Below are 21,160 nucleotides of genomic sequence, written 5' to 3'. Positions count from 1 at the left end.
TTCCATTCTGTTTTATGTGACACTCACACACAAGAGAGAGACCATCAAGGCAAATTTTATACTTTGTCAAATGATAAATGACAATTTCATCAAGCGCCTCTCATTACCGCTATGCTATTTATAAGTGCCACCTACACTGTCTGGCCAGAATCTGAGCACAAGCTCGGGCTATACCAGCTGAATAGATCAGCTCTGCTGTCTTGAACCGACACTTAAACAATACGAAGATTTACATGGCTAATAAGCACCCATATCTGTATGAATGTATGTAATAGAAAACATTACATACAGTATGTTCACAGTTTTTGAGCTGTACAAGTTTTCTGTTTTAATATTAGTAAGTTTTATTGTAATTAAAGCCAAGGAGAACTGGTTATCTTCCCTGAGATAAGTTTTCCTCCTACAATTAGTTTATTGGTACATGCTCTCAATGAAAAGATTTGCCAAGCGACAACCAGCACCACACAAAACATCAATTTAAATTAGAGGTGGAAGAACAAATATTTGATTATCCTGTTGCAGTGGTACCTATACAAAGTTCACGCTAAAATAGTCAGAAACAGCATCCATTATTCCAATAGCAATAATTCGCAAGGACACTATAACTTTGGAAGAATAGGATTTTGGATGAGCCGAAAATGAATGCATCCAAGATAATCTGAATGCCAGAGAAGCTTGTCAATGCTCCTCTCCATGCACAAATCATGACACCATGTGGGCATTCAGGGAAATGCACCAATAGAATGCAGAGGGCCAGGCAGAAAATATTTTAGACAACTTCATGCTCATCTTCATCTTATCAGGAAAGGGGGATACATATATATATATATATACATATATATACATATATATATATATATATATATACATATATATACATATATATATATATATACATATATATACATACATACATACATACATATATATATATATATAAAAAATCGTAGCTGCAATTGGTCTTTAAAGGTATGGTAGGCTTACTGAGTATATTTGTCAAGTGTTAATTTGCAAGAGAACTTGCAAGTAGCATCTGGGCGAAAGGCATAGCCAACTGCAATAGCGTATCCAAAACTTGACTAGTGACAAATGCAATAGCGTATCCAAAACTTGACTAGTGACAGAATGCAACATTGACTGGCTATGCAGTTCAAATTGACAACTAGCCAACTGAGAGCACATATTGTTATTTCTTTGTCCACAACCCTGAAACAGCCAAGGAACAAATTCAACATCTCAAACTTGGGTTTGTTAAAATATTATCACTGTATTTTTATGAAGTAAATGCAATGCATCCAAACAAACATCTACAGAAAAAAGACGTGTGGAAAGGCAAAGAAAGAAAAAGCATGATGTGAGCGAAGGACAACTTCACGGGGGAAAAGAAATAGGTATACAGAGTGTTTACAGATAATCATTTAGGATGGTAATGAGATTCAGGTGTTGTCTGAGAAGATACAACAGACTGTTCCACTTTAATATTGAAATCAGCAAAATGAATTACATTACAACAAGCACAGCTACAGTATACCTCCGGGATAAATCCATATGAAGAAAAATAAAAATACAAACTTTCCAATTTAAAAAATGTACAGAAATTACAGAAAAATCATTCAAGTTAAAAACCAATATCTGAAAATGGATTTAACAAGTCGGAACCCTAAGAACGAAATGCACTTGGCTTGAAAGTTGGTATTTACAGATTTATACACGCACAATGCGGTCATCTTTATATATATATACACACATTACTCATTCAGTGATACTGCAAAAAATGGGGGAGAGGTTTAAACAGGTGTCCTTTCCTTTTGTGGCAAAACGAACTGAACAGAAATAACGTAAGTAGATGTAAGGTTTCTCTGTGTTCTTTATCTTCACCCTGTGACAAACAATACTGAACTGTGATCTTTTAGAACCAAGATGAAGTTATCGTCTCCTAGGAGTATTATCTGAACATTCCAGAAGATAACAAAGCCTCTGGGAAACCATTTACAGATGGGAGTGGGGATGGGAGAACTGAGAGTGGATATGTGCTGGTTGAGTTTTTTGTTTTGTTTCTTATAAAGTCACATTCTAACATGGCTGAATCAATTCACTAAAATCATCAACGGTGTTCAACTTCTTTTCTTTTTTTTCCAGCAGTGCCAGGAGTGTTCCCAAGATGGCTTGAGTAAGCCCCCCACCCCCCAAAAAATAACGTAAAGAAAAAAATACATGTCCAAAATGTGCTTAATTTGCATAGTCTCAATGCACTTTGTGTTTTCTTTTTTTGTGTTTTTTGTCTTTCTTCTTGCCGGCACATTTAACACAAAACCACTGCTGGTCCTCCGGTGGGGCTGTAAGCATCCCAACACAAGGCCTGAACACAAGAGACAATTAGTTAGTTATATCCAGTAAAAAGACAGAAAAAAACTTGTGATATAACACATTACGGAGCATTACAAATAATACACAATAAACAAATGTGACTCTAAAATATGCAATAGTTACATTCTTTCAAAAATGTTTGTTTTTCATCTTTTATTTTTACTTAACCGCATTGCATTTTATACCAGTTGTCAACTGATACATAGTACAGTATCTGCCTGTATCAGCACTTTAAATGTAATACCTTTTTAATACCACTGTGAATGGAGATTTAAGACCAAATGTATATATGTCATCAGACATCTGTATCAGTCATACATAACACTGCCAGTGCATGTTTGCCAACTTTCAGGGATTGGTTGGAGGGGGTTATGGCTGCACAAATACTAGATTATGTATACATTATGTTTACCAGGTCATTTGTACCAGTTACGGTGTTTTTTTTCACGTGCAACACTGTTTTGCTTTTATAAAAACCCTTAATACATAGCAAGCCCCCTCCTACCAACCCCTGGCAGCATTGCTATGGCTCATACGGACTGCCGATGACATTTGACAGTGACTGGATTTGAAGTCAAATTGGTATAAACTTTTCACTCACAGTGGCATTAAAAAGGGCTGGTATTTACCTGCTCCTTTTGCCTTTCCATTCTCACTGCTTATTTCTGTCTTTTTCTTGGCTGTCTTCTCTGAATCTCCATCACTTGACTCCTGTTCTACTTCTGAATCCATGCATCCTTTTCCTCTTATTTGTGTAGATTTTGATTCAGCTGCCCTTCATCTTTTCCTCATCTCTGCCTTCACTGTCTATAACTTAACTGTAATATTGACCATACTGTTACAATCTGACACAAACTATATTATTTCTACAATTACTATCTTAAGAGTTAATTATAACAGAGGATTGACTATCTAATTTCCCCATGTATATCAACCACTTGTCATAAGTCGAAAATAGCTCAGCGTACAATGTGTATAAATTAAGCATATAAGCAATTTTTTATAAGTTTCACCTATAATGACATGCCTAAAATACATAGGCCAGGGTTAATGTGGTTAAAGTACGCTACAAACTGCCTTGTTCTAATTGTTCTGACTACTTTATTAATTAATAAAATAGATGTGGCACAACACTAACTTCACATTCAGACTAATTACCACTTACTTAGCGCTCTTTTGTTTAAGTAATTTTCATATAACGTCAACTATCTTTTCTCAACTAACTAGGGCCATATACAAAAATATGCTGGTGTATCAGTGGACCCGAGAAGTAACTTATCATCTCAGCTGCATGGAATGATGGAGACATGATTCTGATGAAGATCCTTAGGTGATTGAAACAATGACCTTGCAATAAACTGAGAGCAAGTCTATTAGTGTGCAGACTCTATTATTATTTTATGCTGGAGACATGACCCTTACCAATGGTACCAGTCATCACAGTCATCACAACCTATCATGGGGCTGCCGTCATCAGGCTTGTTGCAGCCGGGACAGATCCAGATCTGATTTCCCCACTCATCTCGGACCTAAAGGTGATCATAAATGAATGGCATTAGTAACATGGTATTCAGTGATAAATGAACAGGCAGGCCATTATAAAGGCACAGATTATGATGTAAAAACATTTTGTAAAAGGAAGCTCAAAAGCAAAAATGCAGTGATAACTTTAATTTAAGCCCTTGTTCTTCAATAGATGTTCAGTAATTTCAAGTGTTACAATCCATTACCACATCATTTTGCATTTCAGATGCCGTTATGCATTATGTTTATTATACTTATGCTAAGTTTAAACTGTACCTGCGTAAACTAAGCAAAATTTTATCTCTCCGTTATGTTCTCTCATCTGAGAAAACAAATTACATGGCATTACATTTGTTTCAATATTACAATCACTAACCATGTTTGATCAGTTTAATATAACAAGACTTGAACCATGTGATTATTTTGCATTGATTATACATGACTACTACTACTTTGTATTGCAAATATTGAAACTACTGTTGGTTGCTGGCTTGTTGTTGATTCTGTCTTTAGTTTCTCCTTCCTTTTTTTTGTGTATGATTTCCTAAGCGTGTGTCTTTGTAATATGCACGTAATTTTGTAACAATATCGAGAGACGATATCAATTATCTTGCGAATCCTTTACATAGGCCTACATAATGCTAACATTAACTTAAGTCAATTCACAATCTCAACTTTCCATATCCCTCCAGTCTGTTTAATTTTACAAAGGAGTTCAAAGAACATCCTCACTTGAGGAACCAGTCCGACAGCGTGAGGAATAAAATCAAGTGTTGCTGTAAATTTTCAGGTTCCTGTTAATTTTCACATCGCACAACTGTCCCTTCACTCTATAAGATAAGTATCCATGAGGAAGTAGCCAATCGGGTGCAAGCTGTCCATCCAGCGTATGGGATCCACACTACTAGTAGTTCTTGCAACCATGCAACTATATTGCCTAATAGTTGATAATAGAAGCAAGGAAAACTGAATTTTTCAGTGAATCTCTTAGTTACACTATTAGTCAACATGGTGATGAACTCACAAGGTGCCAACATCTTTTTGCATACTTTAGTCTAGAGGGACAAATCCTACCAGTGTACTTTGATGTCAAAATGTGTTCCTGGTAATCAAAATGCATACAGGTTGACAGGTCTGGTTGTGATCTAACAGATCTCACATTCTGTGCACCCAGAGTTTCTGACAACCATTGAAGACAGAGGCCTCTAGTTTGACAGTGTAAACTGGGGCGCTACAGTGCAGAGATTTCCAAGGTATCGTGAGCCTAAACCGTTGCTCTGGATATGGAGTGATGTGGGTGAGTTAGCAATATTCTGCTGACAATGTGCAAGTTTAACCACAGCTTACCACCCATGACAGCCATATTTAAATGGCAAACAAATACTACAGCCCCCTTTCTCTCTTAGAAGAGAGAAAGGGCCACATTTTAGTCCTTTAATGCCGTCTGTACCAATTCTTCTGTAGTATCAAAATTGCAAACCCATCAATTGCGCTGCCGATAAACATTCATTTTGACTGCAATCCAAGTAGATGCCAGAATACAGTTGTTAAGAGTACCGTTCTCTATTTTGATCAATGTAAAAAGAAGAGGTCAGGGTTTTAATAAGTAGAACTCACCACATAGGTACTGACAGTCTCAGTTACAACGCTGCGTACTGGTGTTTTGAGGGGGCCTGCAGCGGACAGCAGATATGTGGGGGGAAGCATAGGTGGAGGTGGAGCAGAGGGGGGAAGTGGTGAGGCAGGCGGTGGCAGAGAGGGGACAGGTGGAATAATAATTGGGGGTGGCGGTGGTGTCCGGGGACGATTTCCAGGACCGGATTTTGGCACAGTGATCTTGGGCACTGGTGTTTTGGGCTCCGAGTTTGGGACCACTTTGCTGATAACACTAGGAAGGGAAAAACAAGACCAGAATGCAAAACTGGAGTGAATTAATGAATTCTTATGAATGTCTCTATTTTTGTCATGGCAAGAGTGGAACACAGACATTCAAAACTACAGGTTTTACAACACATACCGTATGACAGTCAAAACTACAGGACCAAATGACAAATTAAATGATAACTGCAAGACATATTACGGACAGTAGGCTATAGTATAGATAGTTATTACATGGTCTTAGTGAATGCTCAATACTGAATGGTCAACCAAGGCATTTTACAGTCTGCTATTTTGAACAGCAGACTGCTGTTCTGTGTAACAGACCAGTGTACTGCCTCTGTTTATGTTGCTATGGAAGTGGAAACATGTGACCTTATAAGTTCATTTTAGAATCAATATTTTGTGTAGAGATGCACCGAGCAATCGGTTGCCGATTGGTGCTTGGCCTAGTAGGTGGCCAGTGACTTTGACCAGTTTCACTTTCAAAACCTTTGCATCATGCATGTCACACAAACAGAATGCGGCACACAACACCAATGGTTTTGATAATGTGGATTGTGGAAGTTAAATGGTGGATTTGTGGATTGGACTCTATATGAAAAAAAATGTTATATCAACAAAACGCATCGCATTCTGTTTGTGTGACATGCATGATGCAAAGGTTTTGAAAGTGAAACTGGTCAAAGTCACTGGCCACCTACTGTACATTGTACATACTGCAAGTAGCTGTCTTGGGAAATAAACCCTGTGGCACAGGAGTAATGCAAATATACATGCTTACATTTTGTCCTGGCCAGCTCCCACTCTGAGTGTCAGTCTGGGAATGACTGGGGACAGGAGAGCAACTGGGGTGTCCACCTTCACCTGGGGAAAGAGGAAGCACAGGGTAAAGCAACGTTTATTTCTGCATTACAATTCTGGTTGTTGCAGATACATAATAAAAGACAGATTGGACAAGTTACCTTCTCCAAGCGAATCCTCTCTTTTTCCTTCTCTTTCTCCTTTTCTCGTTTTTCCTTTTCCCGCTCTTTTTCCTTCCTCTTTTCTTCCTTCTCCCTCTCCTTCTCCTTGGCCTTCTCTCGCTCCTTTTCCTTCTCCTTGTCCTTCTTCTTTTTCTTCTCCTTCTTGTCTTTCTTCTTGTCCTTCTCCTTGATCTTCACTTCCTTGTCCTGGAGGATTGGAGGCAGAGGAGGCAGCATGGAGGGGATACGCAAGCAGGCGGGGGGACTGAAGAGGGGTGGAACATCGCCCAGGCCAAAGGGAGTGAGGGCAGACAGCTTTGACCTGTCGTCTTTCCCCTTGTCTTTACTCTTGTCCCGTTTCTCTTTGTCCTTTTTACTTCTCTCTTTATCTTTCTTCTTGTCTTTGTGTTTTTCCTTCTCCTTCCTAGACCCATCTCCATCTTTGGACTTTACCTTCACAGACCCATCAGGCCCAACAAAGTCCCGCTGACGGAAATGCTCATCATCCTTAGTGCCAAACTCCTTCCATGGCATTTTGCTCTCCTTAGTGAAGTCCTTGCTCTTGTCCCTGTTCTTTTCCTTATTCTTTTCTTTCAACTTGCCCCTGTCCTTGTCCCGGTCTTTGGGCTTGTCTTTCTCCTTCTTCTTCAATTTAGTTTTGAGCTCCTTCTTCAGCTTCTTCTTGATCTCTGCTGGGGAAACAGTCCTGTTTTTCTCCTCAAATGCCTTAAGAAGGGGTTCAGGAGTGGGTGGTGAAGCCGATCCTGAAGACATATACTCTCCTTGGTTTTGGGGGGGTGCAGATGGACCCCCCTGATTGACCTTACGGATCACCTCATTAATTGAGTCATCCATTGTCCAGTTTCCTGGCCCTACATTGAGGTGAAGCGGCGTTGATGTGTCTTTGCCAGAGTTGATGGGTCCCAGCATTAGTTTGGGTGTAGCGGGCTCCATGATGGTGAGCCTTCTTGGACTGGAAAATCCATTGCTCTCAGACTCTGAGCCTGAGGAGAAAGCAAACGGGTCTGGCTCCCGCTCAGCACATGCTCTGGCAATTACAGCATCAATAGAGTCATCAATTGCAGTATTGTCAGGTTCAAGTTTACTGAAGTGAGTTTCTGGTAACTCCTTGTCATCCACACTTGGATGCATATGGATGTTTTCCTTGCCCATCCTCTCACTCAGCGCTGACAGGGGCAACTTATTATGCAAACCATCCGCTTTTCCCTGGGGGTGAGATACCTTGGCAGAGCCCATCTTTGGGCTCTTGGGGCTTTTAGGACTCTTGGTCCTGCCTGGGGATTTTTTCCTCTCCTTAGAAGACTTTGGAGAACGGATGGGGCTGCCACCCATAGGTCCAGCACTGACCCCTTTAGGGGATTTAATCCGTGGTCTTCCAGGGGAGGAGACCTTAGGCTTTCTTCCTGGAGTGCCATGGGACTTGTGATCAGAATGTCTAGGTACTACTGGCTGAGGTCTGAAGGATGGAGTTCCAGAAGGTGTTTCAGGTGATAGGGAGCCAAGGCTATCCTGAGAAGCTAGCATGCCTGGTGGAACACGTTGAGGGTTGAGGGACGTAAGGGGCTCCCTGGGCTCAACCCCCCATTCCGGGCTGAGGCCAGAATGCAGGCGTGGTCTCTTGGAAGTGGGCATCATGCCCATAGCGGAATCAGGGCTGTCCAGGTGCCTCTTAAGTGGGTGGTTCTCATCATTGACAGCCTCATCTTCCTCCATTTCCTCATCATCGTCTTCTAGTGGCACCTGCATAGCTTCAGCAGAGGTGCCCATGTCCGGAAGGACCTCTTCTTCCTCTTCTTCTACAGGGGAGTGGAAGGGAGAGAGGAGTGAGAACTATATTCAGTTAAGTGTCATACAGTTCATTTTGGCACACGGAACTCACACTGTTTAAGTCTTTGTAGCCTCCCATCATCATAGCCAAAAATCCACTGTAAACACACAGCTCCCCAGCCAACATCACTCATACTCATGCGTATTGCCTAGCAGCTTTAAGACCTACCTTCTTGTAAGGAGACCAGGGGTGGCATATAATCTGGAATGTAGTCCTTTCTCTCCTCTGCGTCTCGTGCTCCGGGCTGCGGGAATTGCAGGACGTTGTTTTTGCTGACAGGGAAGAGTGCCGTTTGATGGGCGAAGGCCACAGGCTCCAGGTTGTGGACATAGTCCTCTAGTTCACTCAAACTCACCCCTAGCAGCCTGAAGGCCTGGCCAACATCGTCCAGCACTGGGTCTGTCCGTCCATCTGAAACAAATGCATCACAATATGGCCTTGAAATGCCAGCATACTTTGTGTACAATGAATGACAGATTTAGCTCTTCTTGGATTCCAACGTTAGCTCGTCCTTCAGCTGTTTCTGTGCTCAACTAAACATACTATTGAGATCACACTAGAGTGCTGCACTCTAAGTCATCACGATATCCTGGCAATTGTTGACATTTGAGATTGATGCGGTGAGATATGCATGTACACACACACACACACACACACACACACACACACACACACACACACACACACCCCTCATAGTAGTCACAGACAACACGAGAGAAGAGCTGTTCAGAAATCAACACATTTCTAAAACAAGATACATATACTAAATATATGGTCCCCCCCAATCAAAACGTTCTCTGGAGTCTACTACAGGTGGGCAAGTTCGATGATAATCATAATACAGAACTACTTAGCTAGCGAGCTTACTGTACTTTTTTGACATGATCCAACCTTTGCTAGTCACTACTCTAGGCCTTAACGTTGAGTACATGGAGGGGGCGCTCGTCACAGAGCGGGACCGTTACGGGTTTAAAAAACAACGTGATCGCCTGGTATTTACACAGTCGATTCTCTGCCGCAGTGATCCAGACAGATCAGAACGCCGTTCACACTTTACTTACAGAGCTCCGAGTATCGATGGCAGCCCCTGGCCAGCTGCTGGATGTATCGGTGCAGAACGTCCGACAGCAGGTCACAGGCGGTGAGCTGCACCGCATCCCAGCCCAGCGCCTGGCAGATCTGCGCCACCGACACACGCAGCAGCGAGCGGGCATAGCTCTCGCACATCTCGCCGACAAAGTTATGGTCCTTTACGGTCCTTGTATCCAGTCAATCCCGGCTCCAAAACACGTCCCCGGTCCTCATGTTGACGTGAAACCCACCGAGGGGCTCGAAAAAGACGACGGTCGTTGTTATTTTTGACATCTATTTTAGTAAATATATTGGCGCTTTTGCCAGCGTCGCCATTTTAGTTCCCGTCGACATAACCCATCCCCGAAGCGACGACTGCGCATGCGCAAATAGTATGTACCACCAGCCCACACTGAGCCGGCGTGTGTTCGAGAGGTTCGTCACTGCGCCGCAGAGTGCGCAGGAGCGTGCACAGTGGTGGGAGAAGTACTCACATGTTTTACTTGAGTATAAGTATCAATACCGCAATGTACAATGTAGAAGTCCGTTAATAGAAATGTAGGTTACTTGAGGAAAGGTACCAAAGTATTGGCGTCAAAATATACTTAAAGTACCAAAAGTAAAAGTACACTACCCATTATGCAGAATGTCCCACTTCGCAGGTTTCAAATGTATAAAATCTTAAGAAAATAGCAGGTCTACGAGCTCGGTTATTTATCAAATAGCCGAAGTTTAAATAGGGCTGAACTGGTTAATGTATGTTTTGTAATAGTAATCTAAAACTAAAAAGTAACGACTAACTAAAGTTTTCAAATAATTGTAGTGGAGTAAAAAGTACAATATTTTCCCAAAGTATTGAAAATTGGAAATACTCCACTAAAGTAAAAAAAAAAAACTCAAAATTGCACTAAAGTACAGTACTTGAGTAAATTTACTTAGTTACTTTCCACCACTGTCCAAATATGCGACCACCTCACAGATTTAACCGGAGCCCGGACCAGCCATATAAATGTTACACATATTTGATCAGCTAATAGCATTCCGCCACTGGCATGCACCAAAGTTACTTACGCTCATGGCAGCAACGAATGTTTATTTGTATGTGTTTTTAGCCCGTTCTTTTGTACATTCCTGGTTTAGCCTGGTTCAAATAAAATAATGGGATCCAACCCAGACATTTTTGCTCCAGAAAGCTGCTCGCAACTCCACGATAAATGATCAAAACATAAACACGGTCACTTTTGTTGTTGTTCCTGGATCCGTTCTCTTAACTTTAACACATCCATCATGCCTGGGCAGCAAACTTCCTCTCTGCTTTGGTCTACCACTTTTAAATGCGGCCACTAGATGGCCATATCGCTCACTTTATCATGGTTTATGGCAGGGGTCTTCAACGTTTTTTTAGGCCAAGGACCCCCTAGCTGAGAGAGAGATGAAGCAGGGTATAATATTGTGTTGCAGATTAAACTTTTTCATAGATTTCATAGGTAGCTTCATAGACTTGTTTTAACAGCAATATCATCATATCAGTGTGGATTGATTCATGTTGCATGAATTCATGTAAATTCATGTTAATGTGTAACATTTTCGGACATTTAACCACCTAAACCGTCAATAAACTTGACCTCTGTACTTAGTCTGCTCTTTTTTCGGTAACAGGATAGGTGGGCACTAGGGACATCTGGGCACCTCGATGTAAAATTGGCTATTTTGTCCAAAATGTTAAGAAATGTTGAATTTCAAAAATGGTCTTAAGATGTGAGCATGCTTAAACATTCGACAATTAAGGTCTAATATTTCTACAATTCTACAAATTGCTACAAAACCTGTATATCCAGTCATTTTGGGGCATAAACAATAAGTTGAAGGATAAAAATTAAGCCTGATAATGATGTACTGTGGATGCTCACATGTTGCTTTACATTACTAAAGAACATTTTTAATGTTTTAACATTTTGGACCAAATAGACAATTTTACTTCGATGTGCCCAGATGTCCCTAGTGGCCACCTGTCCTGTATTCCTTTTTCCCTCTACACCAAACCTCTTCTGAAAATAGCTGCTGCAAGGCATTGTGAGCTTGTAGATTTGCTATTTTTGGATAAAGGGATAGGGTTCAAGTGGTTAATGGTACAAATAAAATAAAATCCTATCACACAAAGATTTGGCGGCCCCCCTGTAATAACTCTAAGGACCCCCTGGTTTGATTTATTTCATATTTAGGCCATAGAGTTGACGTAGGCCTATTGCCTATTTGAGATCTGCTATTTGATATCTTTAATTTGTACAAGAGACTATGGAACTCTGTCACACACTTTATGCATATTTGATATTTGTTTAGATATTTTATATTTATGCTCGATTACTTACACTTACTTACTTTCACTCTCATGCTAATTCTTTATTTAAAATGTACTTACAATTGTTTGTAGGTACAAACTGATTTGACTGATAAATGCCTCAACCCACAGTATACCTCATTTTAAAGCCATCTGGCTATAGATTTCTTGCCCTTTAAATATCTCAAAACGTTTTCAGTGAAAAAAACGCATTTCTCATTGACTATGTAGGCTAAATGTGGCCTATGTGAGTCTTATAGCGCTGAAAAAAACCCTGTATGTCAGCTGCTCTTCATAAGTTCATGCATTATTACCATTAAACTAAGTTGCTCTGGTGCCACCTCTTCAGCGGTAACCCCTCCTCTGTCACCTTTAGCAGTAGTAGTCTGGTTGGGGTGTTGGGGCCTCATTTTTGAATGATTGATTGATTGAATATTTTATTAACAGTTTGCAAATAGTACAGTGGTACAATTATACAATGGTGCTAAAAGGATAACACAAAAAGCCATAAGGGCTTGTTTCCATTGTGGTCCTGTGTATTCAATTCATCGAGACATTTAACGACATAATAATTAATAAACAATAATATACAAAACATCAACACTAGAAGCAATAAAACGTACATGTACAGTAAACAGTTGTGTGTGTGCGTGTGTGTGGGGGTCATTTCTGGTGTTAAGCTTAGACTTATACTAGGACCAGTTACAAATTGCAGACAGGTGATCTTTTATGGCGGTTTTGAAGGAGGGTAAGGAGTCACTTTTTGATGGCTGTTGGTAGGGCATTCCACATTTTGGTGGCATAGCAGTAGAACAAATTTGACCCCATGTTTGTGCCGAATCTGGGTTGAACGAGATCAGTGGAGCTCCCTCTGGTGTTGTGCATGTCTTTTACATTTTTGAAGTAGTTTGACAGGTACATGGGTGTCTCTGTAGTGTTGAGTATCTGTCCTCTGCCCTGAGCCATCCCATCCTTGCATAATGAGCAGAGGTTAGGTGAGTGAGGTCATCACAATCACTCCCCATAATCAACAACCCATCAATACCTCCCCTTGACAACACCTGCTATGCCCATAGTTTCAACAAAATCCTAATCACAGTGGCCAGCCCAAACATGGAAAGCATTACACAAGCAATACAAGCACCTCTGGAGCAATAGAACAGCTGTCTTAACTTTGGGAGGTATGCATTCCTATGCATTAAAATATATGAGATGAACTCTATGGATGAAATTCATTCAGTTTTTATATTGTTTTTGTCTGGGTATGCTTATTTTTGCACTATTTGTTTCTATTCTTTTATGAATTCTGCTGTCTTTAACTAGCAGATTTTTTTTTAACGCTGCGTGCAGATGGAAAACAAATGACAAAACAATCTTGAACTTGAGTTGACAGTTGGTTGTGGTTGGTGCTCGAAAACCTGCAACAGTGCAGAAGTTAACAGTTCCTTCCTTGTTTTGACACTTCCTGATCTCTGGTCAAAGTGGAAAGTCCCATTTGCAGAGCAGTGGCAACCAAGACTAGAGTAATAACAAGTCAAGTATTACTTTTATACAAGTACTTACTTATGACGAGATACGTTTGTATATACATTACATATATATGTACATTATAACATGATACTAATTTCTTTTTCTGTTATGGCAGTAATACGATTCCGTAGTTTACTATGTTAACTCAGGATTTACCATAAGCCAAACATTATATTATCTTCTCTGTTTATACCCCACATGTAGGCTATTTCATAGGTGCTGATGTTTTTGTGGTCTGTGGTCCTCATTACATTCAGTTATAAGAAATGGAAGAACTCAGCAAAACAGTTACTTTCTTAATTTGTTTTTTTATTTGAAACCATGTCACAAACTAGGTGCATTTTGAGGGCAACACAAACCATTACATAAATGCTAATAACCAGAACATTGAACAAACCATCTCAACATCCATCAGGCAATAAATCAATCAAGTCATATGCCTAGGCCCATTACAGATTTGGCCAAAGATATGGCTTCTAGAAGCAGAATGAACAACAAAGGCACAAAGAATATCCTACTGAGACACTGCTACACGTTTGTCAGGGAACAGCACACAGAGACAATCTTGTCAAGGAATATCTTGTCCTCACATTATATATTATATATTGTACAAACTTGGTGATGGGGGAGTCACCAATGGGAGTCCTATTGTCTTTTGAGGTCAGTGATTCTTTTAGATTAGTTTTGAGTTTCGGTGAGGAGTCAAGATCTTAAGGCAATCCACATTTTGGTGGCAGCATAGTAGAATGCATTTCTCCCCATGTTTCGTATTTTGGGGGAACAAGGTCAGATGAGCTACCTCTGGTGTTATGCCCATGGGCATCACTCACTCTAGAGAAGTAGTTAGGCACTGTTGCAAGTTGCTGTACTCTGGCTTCCACCTTGAGCCACCCCAGCCAGACAAAGTGAGCGGTCACTTATGTTATGACATGTTTTTGTTCGTGTTCATTATTTTTAATAATTCTTCAGATTCTTCTTCTTCTTCAAAAATATTTATCCAAATAACCATCTACAAGCCCACAACGCAGCACGACATGATGAGAGCTTGTAGATCTGCTCCCCTCCAAAGCCACGTGATCTTTCTTCCTTCACCCCCTCTCAAATACCCCAAACCAAAATTACACAAAACTATCCAAAAGTTCCCAGAAATATAAATAACATACCCCAAAGTATCCCCAGAATACCCCAAAGTAGCCAAATGTAACCAGCTCAGTGGCCTTGTGGTTAGTGTGTCCACCCTGATCGGGGGTTTAATCCCCGGCCGTCTCATACGAAAGACTATCAAAATGGTACGGAATGCCTCCCTGCTTGGCACTCTGCATCAAGGGTCGGGACTGCAACATACTGTACTAGCGTCATGTCCAGGGGTGCTTGCACATCATCAAGCTGCCCTCACTACAGAAGCGGGAGATAGGCTCTTGACCTAAGGGTGACATAGCTTGGGAACCAGGCTACAAATACTTTACTAACCCAAAAGTACCCGGAACCAACGAAAAGTACCCCAAACAACCCCAAATACCACAAACTAACTAAAATATCCAAAATGCCAGCACAATCACACAAACACCCCAAAACATGCCTGTGCAGTTATCCAAAACTAGTGTTGCACTGATACCGGTATCAGTATTAGCGCTGGTACTCTGCTTATGTACTTGTACATTAGCAATCAAGTTTATTTTGATGTTTTTATTTTACCTTACTTTGGCCGTGCTGCTCAAATGACAGTTTTCGATAAACTAGATTGAAGATCTAACTGTGGGTTAGATTAAAACCAAACAAATAGTACTCGTATCGGTACTCGGTATCAGCGAGTACTTAAAATAAAGTACTCGTACTAGGTCTGAAAAAAAAGAGTGGCATTGGTGTAACCCTACCCAAAACACCAGATAGTAGCCCAAACTAACCAAAAGTATTCAAAACTAGTATTTTTGGATACCTACAAATAGTATTTTTGGCTAGAGGCACAGCTTACAATCAAGTATAAATCAGGCTTTTTTGGGTTTCACCGACACGGCGAGCAACCAAGTATAAATCAGTCTTACATGGTTCCGTTTGTGATATGGTTCCATTAGTGAGATGATATGGTTCTGTTAGTGAGATAGTGGCATGAAATGGTTCTGCTGCTAGGGACATGACATGGGTCGGTTAGTGATATGACATTGTTCTGTTAGTGACAGTTCAGAGGTGAACAGTAATGAAGTTCATTTGAGTATCTGTACTTACTTAGGATACTAATAACTTTCACTCCACTATATTTCAAAGATAAATATTGTAGGCCTACTTTTGACTCCACTACATTTCTAGGAATGGAAAAAGTACATAATGAATTAACTACATAAGCTATTAACCCATTTCCAGTATAATGAAAATAACTTGTAGAACGATGGTTACGTAGGACTAGGTAACCACGGTTATGTGAGCGATTGGATCAATCCAATATGATATATCCCTCCATGGCGGGCGGAGGCATCCGAGCTAGATTACCAGATTAATCTGTGTACAGGGTGTGCCATGCCTAGGGGGCGTCGCCCTCTGCGACTGCCTCAAATCCCTAAGCCTACCTTTCCACCTCGTGTCCTTCTCGAGGCGCCCTAGAACACCGGAATGACGATTGGAATGATCCAATCACTCACATAACCGTGGTTACCTACGTAGCCATCGTTATGTAGCGCTATATTGGATCATTCCAATATGATATTGACAATACCAGATTACTCGGTGAGCTAGGAAAAGGAACAAAGCACAACACACCTATCAGAAGGGGTTGGGCTAGGGCAGTGTTTATCAACCTTTTTTGTGCCAAGGCACACCTGGCTTAGCCAAAAGAACCCAGGGCACACCTAGATATACGATATACCACACACACACACACACACACACACACACACTCTATTGGGCAGGTATAAAGAAACCTTGACCATTACAAATATATAAATCTTTGGCCTACAAATATATACACTTGGGTCACTTCAAGTTCTTCTTTGGTAAGTATAATTGGTACCCAATATACTTCTAATATCTGATAATAATATCTAATAATCTGATCCTGATAGCGTTATTGCGGACGCATGCGCTGTTGCCCACTACAGACGAACACAAAAACTCTCGCCCCAAAACAGTCACCCCCGGGGAAATCCGGTGATATTCACCTGGTATTCCTAAACGTAACCTCATTAAACTATGCCTAAACCTAACCTTATTCCTAAACGTAACCTCAGTAAAACTAATAATATGGCTAACCGTAAACTTATTTCTAACCTTATCCTCAGTAAAACAAATACAGGAATACAAGAACCGCTGGTCCGCGAAAAGAAATGGGGGCGAGTGTGTTTTGGGGCGAGTTTTCCGGTTATATCCACGGCACGAGTTGCAAGAGATTCTCTCTGTGGCGTGGAGGAGTAATTAAACACTACAAACGTTGACACAAACACACTGGAGTGATTTAGAAGCACTTTATAAGAAAACTAACACTTATGTATTGTTTTATTGTTGGACATTCATCATGGCAGGTTATAACATGGGCTTTTGGGACAGGACAGCCCCTCTTAGCAGGTACGACGTTCAGGTCCGCCGTATCGACCCGTTCCGACCCGTTCCGACCCACTTAGTAATACTGACTGAGTGCCAAAGCATGTACCCTGTACCCTTATACAGTACCAGGTAGGACAACATATTTGCATTCCTATGGGTGATGGTCGCTACACTGAATGGACTCGGCCGTGGCTGTGTGTGAAACGGATGATGGCCGTATCGATTGACGGACGATCGGCGCTATTGTCCTCGAGGGTCTGGGTTCACACTTTCTTCAAACGGCGCGGAACACCTCAGCAGTACTCGCGGACCAAAATTGGGACGTTTGCCAGGGTTGATAAACACTGGGCTAGGGTCCTCACAACAGCAGGCTGCCGATTCCACAGAAGCGGAGGCGACCCACAAAATGGCTTGTTCCACCCGGTTGGAAGGGACCTCATTAATGTGGTACAACCTGGCAAAGGTGCTAGGACAGGGACAGGGACGTAGACAGGGAGGATACAGTGTGCTTTAAAACGAATGTACGCTGTTGCTAGGTCGAGGGCTCAGACCCGTCCGCGTGGAACGCGGAAAGCCAACAGAAAGCTCACAGAACACTCACTGAAGTTGGAGAGATCTCACAACCAGCTCACCCTGAGTGCACAAGTTCGTGATTTCAAAAGGCGGTACAGCCGCGTCGAGGAGAGTACGCACGTGTGTTCCCACTCAGGGAAAAAACTGCAAGCCACCTAAGCTAACTACACAGTTTCCCACAACTTGTTACAGGATGGGGGCAGTCCCAACACCATGACAAATGGGAGGGTTTCAGACAAACAAAAGGACAAGGAAACCCTCCACGCCACAATACAGTTTTGACCAGACCAGTATTGCATGTACATACATGTCGAAATACACATACAATACATCTGTGTACCCCGTACACAGATTAATCTGGTAATCTACCAATCTACGGATTCATCTGCCTGCTGCATATATCATATTGGAGTGATCCAATATTGCCCCAATATGGAAATACAGTAGGCTACATACATGGCCACCAAGCAAGTCTCCTAGCCATAGAGGGATCTGAGATTATGAATTCACAAAGAAAGTTGTCTTTCACAGATTTGAAAATTAACTTAGTTGGCCTGCTGGCAGTGTGCACAAGAACTTCATCAGTGTAGTAGTTTGCGAGATTAGCAGGCACACAAACGTTTTGGCAATATAGATACATAAAGTCAAACTCTATTCTATATGGCTCGGCCGTTCGCAGACACTCCATAAAGAATAAGCACGTCAATTGAGATCACCCATTAGTGTGATTGGCTGAGACGCATGGAGTGAGCACTTTTTTGGTGAAACTATTCCTTCCACCATGTCTTGTCAACTCAGACAGTACACTCGTTGGAAGTGTGAAGGCCTTTCAGGCTCGTTTCAAGCGATGTCAGCTGCCTTGTTTTCAAGTGATTTAAAAAGTCATACATTAGTTGTAAAACCATGCACGTTGGTTGCCAACTCAGCCTGTCAAGGTGCGCAGCCATAAGCTGCTCTCGGCATGCATGTCGCGTGCCTTGCTGAGGTAACAAAACCAAGCTCTCTTCTTCAGGCCCTATCCTACAAAATAATTAACGTAGGACATAGGAAATTTGTGTTTACTTCACCCGTCACAGCAAATCATAGCGGTGGGGCCAGGGCATTGAGCTCAATAACTAATGTATCTTGGCAATACATTAGTTACGACGCTGTCACATTTCGTGTTGAGGGCTGTTCGACAAAGTATGGAAAGGTTACCATCTTAAAGTGATATTATGCAACTATAGGATTTCTAGTGCTATGTGTAGTGGTTAGCAAGATTAGCCACAGACATGTATGTTTGGAGGGCATACGGAAAACCGCTGTTCTATACAATTTGTAAAATAAATCTTAAAAAATCTGCATAATAGCCACATCCTAATGATTCCCAAGCCAGTTGAGTTCAAAACCCTGCCCCCATCGCTGATTGGCTGGGATTTACCTAGGGGTTATACTTACCTATGTGAAAAGGCTGTGAACAAATTAACGTGTTGGGAAATGTTGCTGGATTCATATTGCCAGAGTTTTGCTTTCATGTTGAAAGTTAGTTTGCAATGAGTTCCTTTGCCAGACATTTCTTTTTAGAAATCCATGTATGTGAACAGAAATGTATAATCCTATTCCAATATATATATTTTTTAAATAAACATGTTTGGGGTCATTTTAACGTCTACCCTAGCTTTTGTCTGCACCCGACAGTTTCTAACCAATCCGACCTTCAATTTTATAAATTTAAAGTTCTAAAAAGTAAAACTATATTAAAAATGTGTGACAATTTTGGCTTGCTGTGCTGGTAGAATGCACGTAAGAGTAAGTCCAGTGGTTTGTGATATTAGCCCCGGACAGGCTTGGCAACCCAACCTGGCTTGAGATATGCGCTCCACTGAGCACCTCTATGTTTTTCTGCTGTTTCAAACTATTTGTATGTTCCTGTGTTGGCGACAATGTTTCCTCTTTGAGAATTTCAAGTATATCATCATACCTCAAGACAACTACAGAATACTGTTTTTGGTCATGATATAGACTATATAAAACATAACTATAAGTATAAGTAAAATTGGTTGGAGTAGCTTATCCTCTGTCCAAAGAGGCTGAGCTACAGTACTCATGCAGAGTTGGTGGTGCAGGGTATCAAAATCCAGAACCATGTGGTCCAAAGGCGAGTGCTCTACCGACTAAGCTACCTAGACACTTAGATAAGTGTACGTAAGTTGGAAAGTAACTAAAGTAACTACTTAAAGTAATATTATTACTTTTTTCCAGTAACTAGTAATAAAACGAATTCCTTTCACGTTTTAAGTAATAAATATTACAGTGGCTATTTTCCAAAAGTAAGTTATTACTATTTTCACAAGCCTTGGTGGTACTGTGGCCTTGAATGTGTTTATCTGATCCTGTGTTGTTTTTGGTAAGTTGATATAATGGAAGGCTAGGTTGGGATCGAGTTGCTTTGCAGGCTGCTGATCCGGTCTAGGTCTACACTCTAGAGCGGATACGGAAACGTTGCGCACTTGTCTGTGTGTGTGAAATATCGGATGCGGAAGGGCGGGCCTTAAACCGGATCGAACAGGGGTTAGTGTTATTGTGAGACTCACAGACTGCGAGAGGAGGAGACACCGGCACTGCACATTACGTTTACTACTTGGAAATATTGTTATTATTTTTTTATTTAGAGTTGCCAATTATTTTTTACCCCTTTTTCTCCTTTATTTAGTCGTTATGCAAATTGATTCCTCCCCACACTAATTTCTGTGTTGTCACTGCTGTCATGTCCTACTGACTCACCTGCCAGTGAGGAGCCCCCACCAGGAGGACGTAGAGCCTTCGTACTACTCCTCCCACCCAACACTCCCCACTGACAGGTGCCACCCCAGCCCGTAGGAGTACGTGCAATGACCGACATCACTCTGCCCGCCCGGTTTCCCTCCCCCGAACACGGGCCAATTGTGTTCGTGTAGACGCTCGAAAAAGCCAGACGCACCACGGTGAATTTGAACCCACAACCTCCGTAGTGGTGGGCAGTGACTTTACCACTGCGCCACCCGAGCACAGTGGTAAATAATTGTCATTATTTTGACTTTGTCCGGACCAAAGATTTGAAGAACATTGTTGTCCGCTGTCGGTAACAAGAAGGAACTTTCAACTGCTAATGTTGAAAATGCAAAGTAAGACTTTTGGGGAGAAAGGATACAATTAGAGAGAAAAAAAGGGGCGAGAGAAAAAAAAGTAAAGTAATAAGTAACGAGTTACTTTTGGCAGGGAGTAATATGTAAAGTAATATTACTTTTTAAACAAGTAACTAGTAGTAGGTAATATATTACTGGTTTTGAGTAACTTTTCCAACACTATGACCCTCAAATTATGTGTTTTAAAAATCGGAAATGGTATCAACTAGGGTGTGGGATTGTCTGCATGGCAGAGCATATGAAATATACAGCTACTCCATTTGCAATAATCATGTACACAATGGCTGAAAAACTATCTGCTTGGCGGATCATTCAGAAAGATATCCTTCAGTTAAAAAAAAGCCACTGTCCCGTCAGTATAGTCCCATTA

The 21,160-nt window shown here is 41.3% G+C and overlaps 1 protein-coding gene across 1 annotated transcript; it reads right to left on the bottom strand.

Annotated features, from left to right (window-relative positions):
* Positions 1–1,252: 1,252 nt before the first annotated feature.
* taf3 (TAF3 RNA polymerase II, TATA box binding protein (TBP)-associated facto) lies at positions 1,253–10,579 on the bottom strand. Its single transcript, XM_080438500.1, has 7 exons — positions 9,645–10,579; positions 8,752–8,994; positions 6,735–8,551; positions 6,554–6,636; positions 5,509–5,779; positions 3,790–3,896; positions 1,253–2,359 (listed from the first exon to the last, which is right to left on the bottom strand). The coding sequence occupies exons 1-7, from the start codon at positions 9,808–9,810 to the stop codon at positions 2,245–2,247; spliced, it is 2,802 nt and encodes a 933-aa protein (XP_080294626.1). The 5' UTR covers positions 9,811–10,579; the 3' UTR covers positions 1,253–2,244.
* Between the last annotated feature and the right edge of the window lie 10,581 nt (positions 10,580–21,160).

Source organism: Gymnoscopelus braueri, assembly GCF_963280865.1.
Source record: "Gymnoscopelus braueri genome assembly, chromosome: 9".
In the NCBI taxonomy this organism is placed as follows: domain Eukaryota; kingdom Metazoa; phylum Chordata; class Actinopteri; order Myctophiformes; family Myctophidae; genus Gymnoscopelus; species Gymnoscopelus braueri.
The sequence above is the reverse complement of the archived record's forward strand: the minus strand, read 5'-3'. Positions and strand labels throughout refer to the sequence as shown.

Excerpts from the sequence above, each read along its gene's own strand:
- taf3 (XM_080438500.1), bottom strand. The coding sequence starts at position 9,810 with ATGTGCGAGAGCTATGCCCGCTCGCTGCTGCGTGTGTCGGTGGCGCAG. Across the intron at positions 6,637-6,734 it reads AGAGGATTCGCTTGGAGAAG|GTGAAGGTGGACACCCCAGT; the intron begins GTAACTTGTCCA and ends CTCTTTCCCCAG. Across the intron at positions 5,780-6,553 it reads GGAGCTGGCCAGGACAAAAT|TGTTATCAGCAAAGTGGTCC; the intron begins GTAAGCATGTAT and ends TTCCCTTCCTAG.